The following is a 19,305-nucleotide window of genomic DNA, read 5'->3' as shown; positions in this document are numbered from 1 at the left end:
GTGAAATTAATAATTAATGTGCAAACGAAAAATTGATTGGTCGTGTGAATTAATGAATGGTAGCCTCACTGGATATCCGAAGAGATGGTGGACGGACCAGATACATAGAAAATCCTACCGTGAACATTGCCTCATACTGGACGGGGTATCGAGGATTGGTATTTTTGGCGCTCATATTGGACGGGATATGAAGACGACCCGATTCACCCTCATATCGGATGGAGTATTGAGGGATGATATTTTTAGCGCTCATATCGCACAGGGTATGAGAATGACCGATTAGTTAACAATATTGAATATTGGTTCACGTGTAGTGGGACATTCTTATGGGCTCCAGAGATACCAATAGGCAAATAAAAAGGAAAAGTGGTTGCTATTGCTCACTTGAAAATAAAATTGAAATATTATTTGAATTATTGTATCTCTATAGGTCGATTTTAGAAATCTCGCAACAGTAAATATATGCAATAAATGGTTTTTTCTTATGATAAATGAATTTACTTAAATCAAAAGCTCCATTAGTTATTTTTATAATTTTTACCAACTTTCAGTTTCTGTATCGGTGAGTAGTGTGATATTTTTACTGAGATAGTGTAGCTCACCTTTTCATTAACTATTTCAGATCAAGAGGACCAAGATCCAGATCCCGATCAACAAGAGGGTTATGAATTGTTCACCACTCTGACTCTCTTCAAAGGCGAGTGAAGGTCATTCTAGAATACTCAGTTATTAGTTTTTTTATTTATTTCCTTAATTTTCATAATTTCTTTTAGAAAGACCATTCTCGTAGTCCTATTGAGCATTCTAAATTATTGTGTAAGGAATGTAAACTCTAAATTATATTATTTTGCTTTCGCATTTAATTCATGACTTTATTTCCTTTTAAGTTAATAAGCTGAAACTTCTCATGAGTTTTTTGCTGTGAAGCAAAACCTGGACTTCCTATTATGGTGTAGAACAATTAGGCCAATGTGCATAGTCAGGAGGTCTGGTTTTAAGCACAGGATTGCTTTCAAAGAAATTGGTGGGTCGAAGCTCAAATCCGGTGCTAATTGTTGGCATCACAGGGAAATCTTCTTGACAAGGAACATGATGAATCCCAAAGGTATACCATAAGACTATATCCTCATTCACAATTTTTCTATTCCTGCAAATAAGATAACAAATAATACATAAAAAATATAAAATATTAAGAATAGTTGTCCAACAAATAGAAAAACTAGTATATATAGATTTTCATACTTGGACGAGTGTGAAATTAGTATTTTAGTATTAGTAATGAAGCAATAGATATTCAGCAGATTAAAATTCGATACCTGAGACTCCAAACAGCTAAAGTATCATCACCATGGCTCTGATCAGTATATTCTCCTCCTACCCATTTTTCAGATTTATTATATGGAGTGACCCATATATTATATTTGGTGAAGATAGCACGAAGTTGAGGGTAATCATTATTAGAAAGTAAAGAAGTTGGTGCTGACTCTGGAATCAAGCGGTAACCAACATTGTTTCCATGCTTTGTTTTCTTATTAGGATTAACCACAATCATTTCAATAGGCTTTAAACCAAGTTGAATTCGAGCTTCAGATTCAACCTTAGCTGTTTCGCTCACAATTGTCCAGTAACTCTTTCTAAGAGAACTGTAGTCTGTCACTCGTTTCGTCACCAAATTATTTTTTATGAAGGAATTAACATCTCCATCAACATCAAGATCAAGATGGTAGGTAAATAAGTGATCATGGTATGTACCAACGGTGTTATTTGCTAGCAAAGTACCGTGTGTATCATTTTTTATGTCATCAGTGTGATTATACACTACTCCTTTTACTCCTAACACTCCTGTTAAACTAACCTGTAGAGGAACAAAAGTCATAAATAGTTAATTTAGTCAATTACTATCTCCTATATTGTTAAAGTACTTTTATATTAATCTCAATAGATCAATTTACCAGTAATTAAATATTTTTTTTATTTATCTTTTAAAGTAGATGATCTATTTTTAGCCGAACAGTGTAAACATTAATCTTTATACTTAAGAGTTGGCTAAAAGTACCATAACTACTAAAGTTAAAAAAAATAAAAAAAATAAAAGGGTACCTTTATATTAATGGATCCAGATGGCTTGAATTCCCAATCGAGAATATAATCATAATTATCACTTGCTATAACCATCCTAACAACCAACGTCACTTCTGTTCTAATTTCTGTTATCTGTCACATTAGTTACATATATAATTATGATCAGTTTAGAAATTTAAACAAATTAAAAGTTAAAAAGAATATTCAACAAAAATAATAAGAAATATAATTTTTTTTAAAAAGGAAAAAAACTTACTACTTGGTCTCCAATATCATATTCTGTATGTCTCCACATGACATTCCCTGCATGCTTTTGAAAAATACAAAAGGCATTGGGTATTTTGACTGGTGTGCCATCTTGAGTTGCATAATATGCAGACATGAATTGTGCATTTGTTGGACAATCAGTAAATGGTTCAAGTGGGACTGCTCCTTGGCCTAACCCAAATTCACCAGAGTCAAAAAAAGTCTTGTAGTACCATTCTGGAGATGGATCCATATATGGCACAAATATCTCAGAAATATACCCTCTGTATAATACCCTTCTAAATTTACTCTTCTCAACATCATAAATGGATGCAAGAGATATTATTGGACCCGCTCGAACATCGAATCCCACATGGAATACCCAGTTCGCCCAACTGTTTAAAATCATAATTATATAAAGTTAGGATTTTATCTAGTTTTTTCTCTCTTTCATTTTTAATTTACAATAAACTACATACATTAAATAAAACAAAAATGTTCTCTAATATTTTATCTCTTTCAATTTTTAAGAAGATTTAATTAAAATTATATGTGCAATTATATTCATTTGAAATAAAAGTAACTAGTAACAAGAAAAATAGCATCAAAATTTATTTCACTCTTATATCCTCAAGACCCATTTGTTTTCAATGTCAAAAATTTTTAGATCCTAACTTATCTTTCAGTCTTTTTGTAAGAGATTATATATTTAAGTTGATTTGTATATTTTGGTTAAAAAATTAATATTATATATCATTTAATTAATAAATTATTTAAGTTTATCCTAAAAAAAAGTTTATCTCACCGTTTTTTAAGCTTTCATGCTTCATTTGACTGGTGAAATGCTAAATTGTCAGATTCGGCATTAAACTCATATTTCTCCACGTGCCTTGTGAAGATACTTCTTTTAATGAGAGGTCTCAACATTTAATAGTTTCACAACATGAAAAATGAATAATTCCTCTAGTACTCAAAAAGAAAAAACTTCAATTCTGAAAAGGCTAATATTTTGATACTAACCTGACTTTATGGCCATCAATCTTAAAGCCTGGACCATCTGGTTCTAAAATGGCTGCATATGCTAAAGATGGACCAAATGGAGGTTTTTGCATTGAGGATCTGTAATCAGTTCCTTCAGCTTTAGGCACTGGAACTCGTATCCTGTCACTATAATCAACTATCTTCATCTCGTCTAGATCAACAACTAGGGTTATTCCTTCAATGGGCGTTACGTACACGTTGACAGTGTCTTTTGGATGGAAACACTGAATCTTCAATACTCTTCTTCCCATCTTCTCTTCTCCAAACCACCCAACTGTAAAAGTCGAGCAAACAACACTGGCTAAATCAAGATTTCTCTTCTTGATTGAATCCAGAAATGGCTCGTACGACAATGGCAAGAGCGACGCAGTTGTTTGCTCTTCAATTGTGAGCAAAGGGTAGCCAAATCCTTCATAAAGTTTATCGGATATTATGGAGCATGAGGATAAGTCGACGATGATGCGATGAGTTTGTTTATGGAGTCGAGCAATGACAAGAGCTCGACGAGGTGGTAAGGTTTTTTTGGTGGGTCTTGATAGCCATGGTAGGAGAACTGTCTTTTCTGGCTCGTCTAACCCAACGTAGTGAAAGGTTAGGTTATGGTATGATTTGTTGAGGATGGTCTTGATTAGGGTGAGCTCTTTTCTAGATAGAGGGTCTAGCGGGTGGTGTTTGCTGGTGCAGATCGAGGGGAAGGAGATGAAGCAGAAGAGGAAGAATAGTTTCAGACCTGAATCCATAAGACCAATTGACTATAAGTCATACAAGAGTTTTGAATTAATAATAGTAGTTTCTCAATTATAGTTTAGTTTACATGCAATATATATATATATATGTCATTAATTCTCTAAACAATATATAATTAATATTATCAGGCCCCACATACTCTAGGACACCAATCCGATATTACATATTACACTGTAGGACTTTGAACCTCTATATATATCATATTCCATTGAAGGAAAAATAGTTTGTATAAAATCGAATAATATTATACAAATTTATACAATCGGAGTCATAATATACGGACGGTAGTAAGCTGATATATTTGGTGATTTTCTTTTTTCTTTTTATATTATAGGATTATAGGAAAATGGCCAAAACTCATTTAAAGAATGGAAGAAAAAAAAACAAAGGAGAGAGTAATTAGATGGATGACAAATAGCTGACCATAATAGATTTTTTGGGGTCAATTTCTTCATCTGTATGTATTTGGTAATCTTGTTTTGGAGTAAATATACAGATATAAACAATTTTTTTTATAATTAGTGTAGATTCGTCTGCAAAATGTAAATTCAAATCATACTGTCTTTTTCTAAAAATTGTATAGAATTTTAACTCAAAAAGATTCAGAAGAATTATTTTGTAATCTTTTGTGATTCTCAGTGAAAATATCATCCATTTACACATTTTTTCTCCGAAAATAAAATTTTATTATGTGTAATGTTTTTTCATAATATACTTATAATTGATGTTTCAACCTCTACGTAAATTTTAATTTTGTTTATAGATAATAAAATGACAACAAATCATGAAGGCTTGGTAAAAACAAGAGTTTATTTGATAGGGTATTTCACCAACTTTTCGTTTTAATAATTTTAAGTACTTGGTTTTTTTCTCTTTGTAGTGCATACATTGAAACGGCGTCGTTTTATATGGCTGAAATTTGATTGAGCTGAACGGAACAGGCTTGGGCTGAATAAATTGAAATTGATTTTCTGGTGTGCTGACTCCATTTGAAAAGAGCAGATATTCGGTTTAAAATGGATTAATAAAAGCATTTGGGTTTAAATGAAAAGAATTTTGGGATTGGGTTTTCTTTTTTTTTTTTTTTTTTTAAAAAAATGCATTTTGTCTCTTTTTTTTTAATTTTTTTTTATTTTTTAAATTAAAATAATAGTAATAATAATTAGTTCAGACAAAATTAAGATACACTTTGAAGTAAATGTAAGATATAGTTACAAGATAAACTTTACAATCACACTTAGATTATAAATCATTTATGTACTCTTTTAAATAGATAAAATAACTCAAATTGGGGGGGGGGGGGGGAGGGGGGGGAGAGGGGGGAGGGGAAACTAAAGTTTAAGAGGTATTAAAATTTTTTGTGATTAAATGTATGGCTTGCATAGTTCAAAATGCATTTGAACTTTCAGAAAGTAGAACAAAATGATTCTTCATAAAAATTAAATTAAGTCAATCAAATATTTCATATCTATCCAAATTGTTGATAACTAACAGTAATTAACTTGTAAGATAAGATGAAGATTTAGAATGATTAAAATGAATTAAGTGAATTATTAATAGTACAGGGTGTGTGTATGTATGTATATATATATATATATATATATATATATATATATATGGTTTTTGTTTGTATTGAAATTGATAATGGTGGGGTTGAAAGATTTTGATGGCAGGCAGGGGATCCAGCATGCAATGGGTATTGAGTTAAGTGTTTGATGGTGGGGTTATTATGAGTGCGCCTGCATTGTTTCCTCATCTTTTCAAGCAAACAGGGAATATATGATGATGGCTTCACTGCACGCTATACCAACTCTAACTTAAACTATTACCTCATTTCTGGGTAACTGTCTCTCCCCACAAATATCCAATCTCAATTCAACCCCTTTTTTTCTCTCTTACTCACTTATATATATATATATATATATATGCATATGCATATATCATCATCATCATCATCACCCGCATGCATGTCATTCCCAAAACTTATCTTCACCAACTATATATGCATGTACATATCTACGCCATCCACACACTGCCAAAATGCCTTTTAGGCAATAACCCGCACTACAAAATGCCTTTTAGGCAATAACCCACGAAAGTAAAAAGTAGGCATGCATATATATATACATATATATATATGTACATATATCATACATTATCAGCTTGCAATATTGAACAGCGAATTCTTTATCATTATTATATTTAATAATCACACTCTTCTGCAAAAATATTTTTAACAAATTCAAAGCTAAAGAAAATTTGAAAATAAGTATATATCTTAAATTACAAAAAAAAACTAAATCATTATATATGACGGTCTTTATTATCATAAATACATATATATCAACATAAGTTGATAAGATATCTTGATATATACATACACTAGTCTAATCAATTAATTATAGTAAAAGATGGAACACCCAGGCATAAATATACATAGATAACATGCGTGCACATGAACGTGGTGTAGCTTATGTGTATACATATGTGTGTGTATATATATATATATATATGCATGCGCAAGAATTATGAAATGTAGTTGTCGTGTAGCCAGTATGGTACGATGTACGTAGCTTGTGAGAAGAGATAACATATAGCTAGCAAAGACCAAGAAGATGACAACATGAATTTATTTAGATGGTGCTTGAAGTTTTACATTTTTGGAAATATATATATATATATATATATATATATATATATATATATAAGGGTGTGTATCCAGTTACGCAAATCCAAGAGGATTTTTGGGTGCCTTTTTAAAGGTCCTATAACCACACCCACTTCGATAGGATTTTTCGCACCCAAATCAAATCATTGCCTTTCTTCTATTTCTCTCCCACTCTCTCTATTTATACTCTGCACCATCTGCCCACTTCTCCTCACAAATTAATTAACCTATCTTTCTCTCTCCCTCTCTGAAATTATCCTCTCTTTTTTGCCTACTTGGTGTAAAATCAGAAATGGGAGAAATTTCTTGCTCTAATGGCAATGGAATTAATGGGAAGAACCATACACTGGCAGGTTACAGAAAGAGCTGCTGGTATGAAGAAGAAATAGAGGAGAATCTCAGATGGTGTTTTGCTCTAAATAGGTACCTCTACAAACATTTACTTCTTTTATATTTTTAGATATACGAGTCCACAACCCAAAATTTTTTGATATTTTTTAATCATTTTAAATAGGTTTCATGTTTTTTTTTTTTTGTTCGCAAAATTTTCTTCTCGTCTCTAGTTTCTTATTGCCTCATACTAAGATATTAAAGCTTATGACAAGTTCCCAAAATCAAGGGCAAGCTACAATAGAAGTGAAAAGAAAAAAACATTTCCAATGGATGGTATTATAAAAAAAGGACAAAGTTTCTTGATAATTAAAAAGTAAAAAGATAATGTTTTTCTACAAGCAAAAAAAGTTTGTTGTTGTCTTGGTCATGAAAAGTGCAGACAAGATATAAATATTGAACTTTTTGAATTTTTTAAACCCATAATATCAGGATCCTCAACATTCTTTCCTCACTCATATACATATATATATATATATATTACTGGAAAATATATAATTAAGATTCATCATTTTGTTTCCTTGTGTCACAGTATATTGCAAATATCAGGATCCTCAACATTCTTTCCTCACTCATATATGTATATATATAAATATATATATATGTTACTGGGAAATATATAATTAAGATTCATTATTTTGTTTCCTTGTGTCACAGTATATTGCACACAGGAGCCACACAGTTCCAGGACATTGCATTACTAGATACAAAGCCCTTTGGCAAGGTTCATCATCACCAAACAAATTGACTTTATAATTAATAATATGTTATATACAAATGAACTTATATATGTGCATGTTGGATTATTTTATATTTTGTAATTCACAGAGCTCAAAAAGAAAATACATCTATTTTTTGGTGTAATATTTACAGGCATTGGTGATTGATGGGAAGCTCCAAAGTGCAGAAGTAGATGAATTTATCTACCATGAATGTCTTGTTCATCCAGCACTTATTCATCATCCAAAGTAGTTTCTTTTCTTTTTCGAGTTTTCTTGTTAATTCAAATATAATCTTCCTTTTTTTTTTTTTTTTGGAAACCTTAATTATCAATTTGGTAATTAAATGTATTTTTTTACAGTCCGAAAAAGGTATTTGTCATGGGAGGTGGTGAAGGTTCGACAGCAAGAGAAATTCTTCGACACAAGACAGTGGAAAAAGTTGTCATGTGTGACATCGACGAGGTGATCAAAATATTTACTCTTAATTAAGTTTGGTTTGTTATCATCTACGTATATGTATGTATTCCTTCTGATTTTTTTCTAAAAAAAAAATTCAATAAATTTAATAAAATTTACAGGAGGTGGTGGAATTTTGCAAGTCATATTTAATTGTGAACAGAGAAGCCTTCTGCGATTCGAGACTGGAGCTTGTCATCAATGATGCCAGGTTTAGTCCTTAAATTAATTAAATAATTTTAATTAATTACATCATAATTAATCATTAATCTGATTTGTGAATTAATTTAATTGTAATCTGGTACAGGGTGGAGCTAGAAAGTAGAACAGATGGACATGATGTGATCATAGGAGATCTGGCAGATCCAATTGAAGGAGGCCCTTGTTACAAGCTCTACACCAAATCCTTCTATGAGTTCACTGTTAAACCTAGACTCAATCATGGTGGCATATTTGTCACCCAGGTATACTTACATATATACATATATATATATATCTATATATATATAGGAGACCCACAAAAATACGAGGGAAAAACTCCTCAAATTTTAGAATAGAAGTATTATCTCATCTAAATTATATATTCTTGGCATGTGTTTAATATACATAAATTTACAAAATGGTTGGGTGTTTTGTAGGCTGGACCCGCTGGAATATTTAGCCACACGGAAGTATTCACATGCATCTACCATACTTTAAAGCAGGTGTTCAAATGTAAGCCGAATTTGATGCCTAATCTTAATTATTTGTTGCTAATTAACACAAAAATAATTATAAATTTAGTGAATTTTAATGTTTTGACCGTGCAGATGTTGTGCCCTATTCTGCTCATATTCCTTCTTATGCCGATACTTGGGGATGGATCATGGTAATTCATACACACATACACACCAGCTAATATTAAATTCTGTAATACAAAGAAAAAAATAATAATTGTTGAAAATTAAACGGTAGGCATCAGATTCGCCATTAACGGCAAGTTCAGAAGAGGTAGATTTGAGAATGAAACAGAGAATCAAAGGGGAGAACAGATTTCTTGATGGGAAAACTTTTACATCGGCGGCTACGCTCAGCAAAGCTGTGAGAAAATCGTGAGTTCTTAAATAATTAAGTTTGAATTAATTGAATTTTTAATTTTGATATTGTTTAAAATTTTTAATATAATTTAATAAAAAATAACTCAATCAATCTATGTGAATGTTTGACAGGCTTGACAATGAGACGCATGTTTACACTGAGGGAACGGCAAGATTTATATACGGCTATGGCAAGAACAATCAAGGTTGAAGTTCAAAAATTGGCAGATCACAAGAACAAAAAGAAGACTGAAATTAAAAACTTTATTTATTTTTTTTCTGGTTCCTGTTCCGTAATCACTTTTTTTTTTTTACTTAATTTGATTTTGTGTAGTTACTTGAACTGTTTGGTATAATGATATAATGGTAATGGAATTTGCAATGTCCTTCTTTGAGTTTTCTGAAAGAGTAACTCTTCCTAACAAAACTTTCGATGGTCAAATGACCTAGTCACTACCATATATATATACATATACCATACAAATATATGGATATCCTTATTTTGGTAGAATTTGATACTTGAATTCGAAGTCATCAAAAAATATCCACAAAGAAAAAAATTATAAATTAATAGTAACTTTCTTTTCAATAAAAGTTCCCTTCACCGGTGCCATCTCTCCAGTAAATTTTTGGGTAATTCTTACAGTATATCCTTTGTGTTTTTGTATTCATACCAAATTAATGTTATTTTAAAAAAATTAATTAACTCTTCCTTCTCATAATCAACTTCTTCCTTTCTTACTGTAAATTTTAAATTTTAAAAATAATCATTAAAATAAAACCAAAATTTAACGTAACATATAAATATATTTAAAAGTTCAAATATCTTTTTTGATCCTCAAATTTTTATAAGTATTCAAATTGTACTCTTGAGAACTATATATCTAACTTTCTAAAATATTCAAATCATCTTTTTGCGTTTATCAATTGTAAATGCCATTAGAAATTTGAATACATCATCGATGGTGTGTGTAATTTAATCCACATGGACCCACTCGTAAAGGTTGTCCCCTTCTCCATATATACCAGAGAGGTACACTTGAGAAACCATCATTGTTTATCAAACAATGTCCGATCATCCTTCACCATCACTTTTATTTGTATTATTATATTAAATAAAACATTTCAGCGCCGCAACTCATGCCGGTGAATGAACTGGTAGAAAGTGGAACCGGTCCCGCGTAACATTTAATGTATTACCCGTAAAAAGAGGGGTACAACACGAGAACTTTTTAGTAGCTAATCATTGCGATTAAGCATACAAAGGGTAATCATTGCGATCCTGCATGCATTTTTTTTTATCCAACGATTCAAAAAAAAACAAACGAACCAAATCAACAGAAGAGAAAAATAAAAGGTCTAGATCAAAAGTCAAGAGATTCGACGACTAAGACATGGGTGAGAAAAATTACAAGAATGCTACTAATGAGCCCTGATCGCACGGACCGCATACAGCTATGTACTACAATCAGGTGGCTGAGAGGGTATTTAAGCCACCCTTCCCTGTCCTTGATCAGCCAAACATGCCGTAGAAAAAAAGAAAAGAAAAACAAAAGAAGCAAGAAAAGAAAGAAAAGAAGAGGGAGGCCGAAGACTGCCACCTACATTGGAGAGAAGAGAAAAGAATAGCGGATTCACATCGAGAAGGGAAGAACCATGAGGGCGAGGTGATTTATAGCCAACTAGAGCTAGAAATTACAAAATCCGACTAGGTTTTCCAGTGACCCAATCCCCTTTCAGTGTGATCAAACATGGACATTCGTGAGTGATTTTCTAAGTCTTTTCTTTCTATTTTAATTAAGTAAAATACTTTAGAGATAGTCCACATGTATTAGAACATATTTGAAGTTCAAATTAAATCAAAATCAAGCTTTGCATGCAAGTCATTGGTTTATCAATGACTTTAGAAAGATTTTTTTTCCTATAGATTTTTGCTCAACTTTATAGACTTTTTAAAACTTGATTCCCTTATTAGAGACTTCAAAATAGCAGGTATAAGCAGTAGGTAACCCGAAGCTTCCATAGCATAGAGTTTTAATGAATTTTATGAATTAGATTGAAAGATATTTGCTTTCAAAGGTGGGTTGGTGAACTAGTTGAAGAACCAATTTTTTAAATAGAATTGTTTTTAAATAATTAGATAATTTAAAATTCATTTTCTTGAACTAAAGTGTGTGAATGTATGGTATGATGTTTAAATAAAAATTAGTATGAACTACAAGTTAGAAGGAAGGAAAATTGAAATAGAATGATGAATTTATAAATAATTAGAGAGTGAAATTTATAAATAATTAGCGATTTAAATTAGGAAAAATTTGGAAAATTGGAAAAATTAGAAGTTAAGTAGGAAAAAATAATAAATTAAAAAAATAAAAATAAAATAAAATTTAAAAATATATATATAACAAATTACCAAGAACAAAATAAAAGAAAACTAACATTAACAAATAAATCTGTTTATAACCTAACTAAAATAAGAAGACTATATTAGAAAGAGAAAAAGGGTAGCGATGGATAGAAATTTGAATATGTTTAATAAAATAAAATAAAATAAAATATCAATCTTAACTAAAATAAGAAGAAAGAAAATAATACAAAGATTGAAAGAAGTGAAAATTTAGAGATAATTCATTTAAAATTAGTATGATTGAAATTCAACAGTGTGATGAACCATATCCTTGAGTGGATAAAAGCCCTTCCAGACGTGGTTGAGATGTGTATTTTGTTCTAAATCACCTGGAGACATATTGCTATGACCAATTTGCGTGGTTTATCTGTATGTGTCTCCCCTTGTGATAGTGAAAATCTTGATCCCACAATGGTACTAATTGGATAACTGATATATCCTTTCAATCTCAAATAAAACTCTAAAATTTTAATTATTTTAACGAGATAATCGGATTGAGGCAAACCGAGAATTGGGGACACCTGTGAGGGGTTACAAATATCTCAATTTAGTTGTGAACTGCGAAAAATCTGATTGTGAATATGAATGATAAAATATGGCTTAGGGGGAAACTGAGGGATAAAATGAATTTAAGGGGATTTTTTAGGGATAAAGGAAATTAGGGAGATTTCAAAGGATAAAATGTACTTAAGGGGGAAATCCATAGGGATGAAAGTGACCTATGGGGATTTTAAGGGATAAACGTGACCTAGGGAGATTTTGAAGGATAGATTGAACATTAGGGGGATGTTGAGGGATAGATGGAAGTTAGGGGGATGATAAGAGATAAATTTGAAAAACTAAATTTCTCTACATTCATAGTTTTCAACTAAAAAAAGAAAGAAAACTTTTACATATCTAATTGACTGTTTGCCTATATGTTGCATGCCTATGGTGTACACTATTTCTTATACTTACTGAGAACGTTCAAATTGCTCACACAATTAAATTATCATCTTTTCCAGATCAAGAGGATCTAATTTTAGATAAGGAGGATCCCACCTCTGAACCGAATCAAGAAGTGTAATATCTACATAAGAAAAAATAAATTTTGGAGTTTGGATGTAAGTGAAAGAAATTTTCAAAATTTAGGGGTTTTAGTTAATTTCAGGGACCCAAATAAAAGTAGGTAAGAAAAAAGATGTAAAAATATAAATAAGGATAAGTAGAAGGGGGCAAAAAGAAATAGGGAACGGATGGTCCTGATCGAACCGTCTGAAAAGATCAAATAGCTAAGATTTAATAGAGAACGACCCAGATCGAGCTAGTGAGATCTAACAATCGAGGCGAATCGATATAAAAAGGAAAAATTTTAGGTTTCTCTTCATTTTGAAGAGTAGCTGAAAAAGAGAAAGGGAGAAGAGAGAGGAGCGATCGAAGAGAACAGGAAGAAGATGGGGTCATGCGGGGAAGCTGAAAGAGAAGAAAGAATGAAAAGAAAGGAAGAGGAAGGCCGGAGAAGGAGAAAAAAAGAGAGAAAAGAAAGAAGGAGGCCGAAAAAGAAGATAAGAAATGAGGAAAAAAAGGAAGAGAAGAGAATAGAGGAGTGATCGAGCGGGAAAGAGAAGGAGGAGCCGAGAACGGCCGCTGCAAGGGAAGAAAAGAGAAGAAGAGTAAGGTGAAGGCAGGAGAACAGTGTAAACCAAGTTAAAAGGAAGAAGGAGGAAGAGGAAACAACTCGAGACGCTGTGTGACGATAGAGGCCAAGGTTGTTTGAGTTTTTTAAGCACCGCACCTGAGCTAGGTGCATTCCTTTTCTTCTTTCGATTTGTGTTTTTGACCAAACGAATGTTCATATATGTGTGTGCAATTTGGGAGCTAAAGAGCCGCGAGGTGACCGAGGAAAGACGATCGGGAGCCAACCGAGGCTGAATCACCCACGTCAAAAGGTTAAACGATTTTTTTTTCATGTTTTAGTGGTGGTTAAGCGGCAGAGGGCTGAGGAAGGTGTCGGGCTGGCCGTGCAAACTCAGCCGGACAACCCACCTGTGCAAGAATCGAGGAGGTTTCCTTGAGAACGGGGAAAACACACCCACCGTGGAAGCCGAAGAATCTTCTGCCAAAATGGAGGCCGGAATCTCCTTTTGGGGTTTCGATTCGCCATTCAAACTGCTAAAAATTCTTCCTTAAAAAACAGGAATCCTATTTACCATTTGAGAAGCTGAAACGTCTTTCTTGAAAAACAGAAAGCCGATTCGCCAAACATAAAGTCGAAAGATTTTTCAGGTACAGATCCTGATACTTTTGGGTATTCTGTTGAATGATCATTGGAACTCGTAATTTGATTAAATTAATTTTTAGTATTTCGAAGTATTTTAATTAAATTATATCATGTGTACAGAAAAATTGGAACGTTCAGATGGATCCGGAAAGATACGTAGGAGAGTAAGTATTTCTAAATCTCAACCAGATTCGAATTTCAAAAAGTGCATTCATTTTATTAAATTATAAATTTTTAAATTTAAACAGACATCGACTCAATTTTTGATGAAAAATAGAACTTAAATTATGATCAATAAACCTAAGTAATTGGAACTCTATGAGGAGACGAAGCTAGAAAGCAGACCCAATGCATTGAGAGTTATTTAAACTAATGAAATATAAAATTGAAAAGGAAAAATCCCAATTAAGGAAAAATTGATAAAGAAAAAGAAATAAAAAAATGATAAAAATAGAAAAAAAAAAGAAATAATTGAGGTCATGAAATGATCATTTAAATAAATTATGAATTTTGGAATGAGAGGGTAGGAGTGAATAGAGTAGGGACCCTGAATACATTTTCGTTTAATCTGAATCGAGGAGGGGAGTGTGTGTGTGTGGCTAAAGTTCAACAGGTATGGTGAACCTGCACATAGATAGAGTCTGAAACCTAATCCAGACGTAGATAGGTATGTGTGAATGTGGGTCACGTAGCAAACGTACCTATTGTGCTCATTATAAGATTTATGTGTGTGTGTATTATCCATGCAATAGGAGAATCCATTTCGCCTTTCCTCGATGATGACATAGACAGCATCACGCGATGAAACTATAGAAATGACCTTTTGAGTATATATGTGATCTTTTTAGTATGTGTGATTATGTTTTAAAATAACGATTGATATTCGAATGTATCTATGACTTTCAAGAATATGGGAATATACATTTGAGGTTTGTATATGATATTCGAGATAATTCATAAGATCGATCAGGAACATGTGAAATAGTGAAAATAAGAACATGAATTTTGCACTGAAATATTTTTATTGCTTTTGTTTCTTACCATATGTTTTGCATGAAATTTTATATGGGTTGGGAGAATATGAATACTCATTGAGTTGGTGAAGCCCATTAAATTTCATCTTGATATTTTTTAGAGGAAAATGAAGATGTAGCACCGCTGTTAGATGAGTAGAATCTGTAAAAAAGTTCTTGTTTTTATATATTTTATGCATATTTGAAAATTTTTATTTTGTTTTATTAGACTCTAAATTCCGACTTCATATTTTATATATATAGTTACTGTACATATCACATGGGATGCTATATTATATTATATTTTTTTGATCTACACATGTATATATTTTATGGGTTCACTGCATGAAAATGGTAAGAGTAAGAATTGCCCCTTATATCGAGCATCGGGCCGGGACAAGAAGGAGCTGTATGAGAACTTGGGATAGAAATTATATTCTGTAACTAAACAGGTATTTATTTCTTTTTTGACTTTATCTTACGAATCTCGTGTATTATAAATAATATTACAATGTAGTCAAGGGATAAATAATGTATATTTTGAATCTATAAATGCTTTGCTTAATGTATTTTCACTATGTACTTGGTGATTGACGACTGTAATCCCTTCAAGGGAGAACAAGGTTGTCACATATGATATCAGTGCAACACGCCCACCCTAGGACCATCCCTTGTACATGAGGTTTAAAATCTTTGTGGGGTCCGAAATGTCTGCAAAAATAGCAAAGTAATATTGTAGTATTATGAAAATCCTAAATATAGGAACCATATCTGTTATAGTGTGGCAAATTTTAGAATCAAATGAAGTATGGCTTCACTTCGAAGCCTATTAGAGGCTGTCCAAAATTTTAACCATAATCAAATTTAGTAAATGTTGTGTGAGTTATAAAGTTGTTTGCAGGTTGCGGAGGCCAGGTAGTCCGTATGTAGCGTGGCGGAGCTGAGAGGTGGAGGTAGGCGGTGGAGATGACTGAATGGCGGAAACATTCGCGGAGGAGGCCGTGGGAAGGGAGAGGATGGTGACGTTGGGGGGTACGGGAGATTCGTGGGAGAGAGTGGAGGTTGTGTGAGGAGAGTGTGAGCACAGAGGGAAGGCCACTAAGAGGAAGAGTGAGTGAGGAATTTTGCATGTGTGGGGGATCCGAGATGACGAAGAGAGTTGTGTGCGTGGGGGGTGCAAAGGGAGTCGCAAGCGGAAGGAGAAGGAAGAATGTCTTCGGTGAGTGTCTAGTGAGAGGGATGAGTGTGGTGATTGTGACGGTGTGAGTCGGGATGCTTTAAACAGCCCTTGAGGAGGCAGAAGAATAAGGAAAGCAGGGCGTGAGGGCTGTGAGGGAGAGGAGAGTTTTGGACTGTGCGATGGAGGGGACTATGATATAGGAATCGATGTGTATTAAGATATTCGGGTGAGGAAAGAGGCGTATTATAACAGTAGGGAGAGGTAGTTTTAGAGATGGCAGAGAGTGCAGTTGCTTGAAATTGGGATGGCACAGGAGGGGACTGTAGAGTGTGGTTTAGGGTAGGAGAGTAGGGGCGTACTGATAGTTGTGTAGTGTGAGTGTGTGGAGGGGATATAGGTTGGTATAGCTGCTGTAAATTTAAAGGTTGGCAAGGGAACATTGCTGGTGTATGCGTGCAATGTTGGTGTGTGTGTAGCCTAATAAGGTCGAGAGGTAAAGGAGTGAGTATGAGTCGCCGATGTTGGTGACGTGAGATAATAGTACCTGTGTGTGTGGGTGGCGTAATAAGGCCGAGAAGTAGAGGAGTGAGTATGAGTCGCCGATGTTGGTGATGTGAGATAATGGTACCTGTGTGTGTGTGCGGCCTAATAAGGCCGAGAGGTAGAGGAGTGAGTATGGGTCGCCGATGTTGGTGACGTGAGATAATGGTACCTGTGTGTGTGTGTGGCCTAATAGGGTCGAGAGGTAGAGGAGTGAGTATGAGTCGCCGATGTTGGTGACGTGAGATAATGGTATTTATGTGTGTGTGTGGCCTATTAGGGTCGAGATGTGGAGGAGTGAGTATGAGTCGCTGATGTTGGTGACGTGAGATAGTGGTGTCCGTGTGTGTGTGTGACCTATTAGGGTCGAGGGGTAGAGAATTGAGTATGGGTAGTCGATATTGGTGATGAAAGTGAACAGAGGTTCTCAGGGTGTGACTTCGGCTGGGGGTCACGTTTGATATGCAATACGAATAGTCTACCGGGATAAGTGAGGCTGGTGTTGTACTAGGGTAGTGTTATGGCAGGATGTAGGTGGTATGGATAGGGTACCTATGGGAGTACTGGATTTGCTGTTGTTGTGTGTGTTATTGATAACCATAACTGGTCTTTCGGGGTAGGTTATTAACGGTTAGTTGTAGGGAGGTTCTATGGTATGACTTGGGTTGTGTAGGAGAAATGCATATAGACATACTGAATTTCTTGTCACTGCATATTATACCTACAACTTGATTTTTATCGTATTGAGTTATGTGAACTCACTTCTTATCATTAACAGATGAAGTAGGGATGGAGCCGGGATTTGAATTGTTGGTTACAGAGCCTAGTCTTTAGCGCTATAGGGCAAGAGTTTTCTTTGTGGCGGGTTATAGTCTGTAAAAGTTTATTTTAGTATGGACACTGATTGCTGGAGATGTATGATATGGTTTTGTCATCTGATGTATATGTAGAATTATAAGTTTACATTGGGTTTGAAAAATGAATTATGGACAAGTTTCTTTTATGTGTGATTAAATTTGCATGGGATTTGCGTGTTGGGTCATGGGATTGTTTTATCTTACGCCGTTGAAAAAAAAAACGGGGCGTTACACTCTCTCTTTGACTCTAGTTTATTTTCTCTCTTTTTACTATTTGTTTTCTTCTTCTACAAATGATTTACAGAGTGTAAAAAAGAAAAACTCTTACCTCCCCAAACTCATTCCCTCTCTTCTTCAGGTTTTCCCTATTTATAGTTGAGGAGGGAGGGAGCTTTTTCAACAAGCCACCGTCTCGGTCGCCTCCATTTGCCAGAATCATCATCACCTGCGCAATCCTCTGATTTTGGCGTCGAAGCTTCAACTTCCTTCTCTCTACTCACTTGGAGGAAAAGGTGGAAAAAAAAAACACCGCTATTCTTGTTTCCGTCGACCCCAGAAGAAGAAAAAGAGGAGGTTTAAAGGCCACCTCCCAAGACGACAACGTTATGGGAAGGTGCTTCTTGGGTGTAGTTGGGCGGGGAGAGAGGAAAAGAAGGAGAACGAAAAAAAAAGAAAAGAATGGGATGGACTTCCCTGCCCGCACGAGAAGAGAAGGGGAAGGGGAAAAAATGTGTGGCTAGTTGCCTGAGTGGAAGAAAAGAAGAAAAAGAATGAGCTGAAAGTTTATGGACTTGTCCTTTAAGGGATTAATTTGAGTTTCAAAATTAAAATTTGAAGTTCAAATGAGTTTTACAAAGGATTTAAGGGGCTTGCATTTACATATTATCTATTATGACTATCCACAATTATTATACATTATAATCAGAAAAATACGCACAAATATATACATTTATTTTAAAGATAAAATAAAAAACAAAACAAAATAAAATAAAATAAAAATTTATTTGGACAAAATTTTGAAGTTGTATTTGGTTTTTGAACGGAAAAATATTATGGATGTCAATTTGAACTTTCTTATATAGTACATTGGTGTTTTGATATATTATTTCTTACAATATTATAAGGATTTGTTAGTAACTTTTGGGTAAAGGAATGTATTTTAATTAATTTTGAAGAATGACTATTGTAATTAATATTAGAAAATTCAAGAAAGGAATGAACCGAAGTAGAATTTTTTATTTTATTATGCACTGCTAGTAAATTTGAGTCTTATTTTCTTCAAAGTTCAAACGGAATGTTTTAGTCGTCTTCTACTACTGAGTGCTAACTTATGATTTTAGTAGTTGATTTTGATTTTTTTTTTTATTCATATAATTTTTCAGCTGAGCATTGTTCTTTGTAGAAGCTGGAATTTTTTTTTTTTGGGTTAATTTTATGTTTTTGATTTTTGTTATCTTAAAAATTTAAATATTTTTTATACAATCATATGATATGTGTTGTTTTGACATTTAATATAAAAATATATTTAATCAAATATAACTACATATCTAACTCCTTATGATATAACAGATAAAGATTAATATAAATATTTATTTTAAAAGTAGATAAATAAATAAAAAA

The 19,305-nt window shown here is 33.3% G+C and overlaps 2 protein-coding genes across 2 annotated transcripts; one reads left to right on the top strand and one right to left on the bottom strand.

Annotated features, from left to right (window-relative positions):
- Positions 1-945: 945 nt before the first annotated feature.
- On the bottom strand, positions 946-4,210 carry LOC110814057 (primary amine oxidase-like). The gene is made up of 5 exons (XM_088214681.1): positions 3,349-4,210; positions 2,339-2,723; positions 2,101-2,214; positions 1,317-1,855; positions 946-1,147 (listed from the first exon to the last, which is right to left on the bottom strand). The coding sequence occupies exons 1-5, from the start codon at positions 4,107-4,109 to the stop codon at positions 946-948; spliced, it is 2,001 nt and encodes a 666-aa protein (XP_088070807.1). The 5' UTR covers positions 4,110-4,210.
- Positions 4,211-6,974: 2,764 nt separating this feature from the next.
- On the top strand, positions 6,975-9,823 carry LOC110814092 (thermospermine synthase ACL5-like). The gene is made up of 10 exons (XM_022041434.2): positions 6,975-7,207; positions 7,832-7,898; positions 8,048-8,142; positions 8,256-8,358; positions 8,475-8,563; positions 8,660-8,816; positions 8,991-9,066; positions 9,162-9,220; positions 9,307-9,443; positions 9,561-9,823. The coding sequence occupies exons 1-10, from the start codon at positions 7,077-7,079 to the stop codon at positions 9,637-9,639; spliced, it is 993 nt and encodes a 330-aa protein (XP_021897126.1). The 5' UTR covers positions 6,975-7,076; the 3' UTR covers positions 9,640-9,823.
- Positions 9,824-19,305: the final 9,482 nt, after the last annotated feature.

This window comes from Carica papaya, chromosome 3 (genome assembly GCF_054855325.1).
Source record: "Carica papaya isolate Zhongbai chromosome 3, ASM5485532v1, whole genome shotgun sequence".
NCBI classification, from domain to species: domain Eukaryota; kingdom Viridiplantae; phylum Streptophyta; class Magnoliopsida; order Brassicales; family Caricaceae; genus Carica; species Carica papaya.
This window is presented reverse-complemented; position numbering and strand designations above follow the sequence as displayed.

Bases quoted from the DNA above. Each gene is read 5' to 3' on its own strand.
- LOC110814057 (XM_088214681.1), bottom strand. From the start codon at position 4,109: ATGGATTCAGGTCTGAAACTATTCTTCCTCTTCTGCTTCATCTCCTTC. The intron at 1,856-2,100 runs GTACCCTTTTAT...GTTCCTCTACAG, and splicing joins CTGGATCCATTAATATAAAG to GTTAGTTTAACAGGAGTGTT. The intron at 1,148-1,316 runs GTATCGAATTTT...TCTTATTTGCAG, and splicing joins TTAGCTGTTTGGAGTCTCAG to GAATAGAAAAATTGTGAATG.
- LOC110814092 (XM_022041434.2), top strand. From the start codon at position 7,077: ATGGGAGAAATTTCTTGCTCTAATGGCAATGGAATTAATGGGAAGAAC. The intron at 8,817-8,990 runs GTATACTTACAT...GGTGTTTTGTAG, and splicing joins GTGGCATATTTGTCACCCAG to GCTGGACCCGCTGGAATATT. The intron at 9,067-9,161 runs GTAAGCCGAATT...TTGACCGTGCAG, and splicing joins TTTAAAGCAGGTGTTCAAAT to ATGTTGTGCCCTATTCTGCT.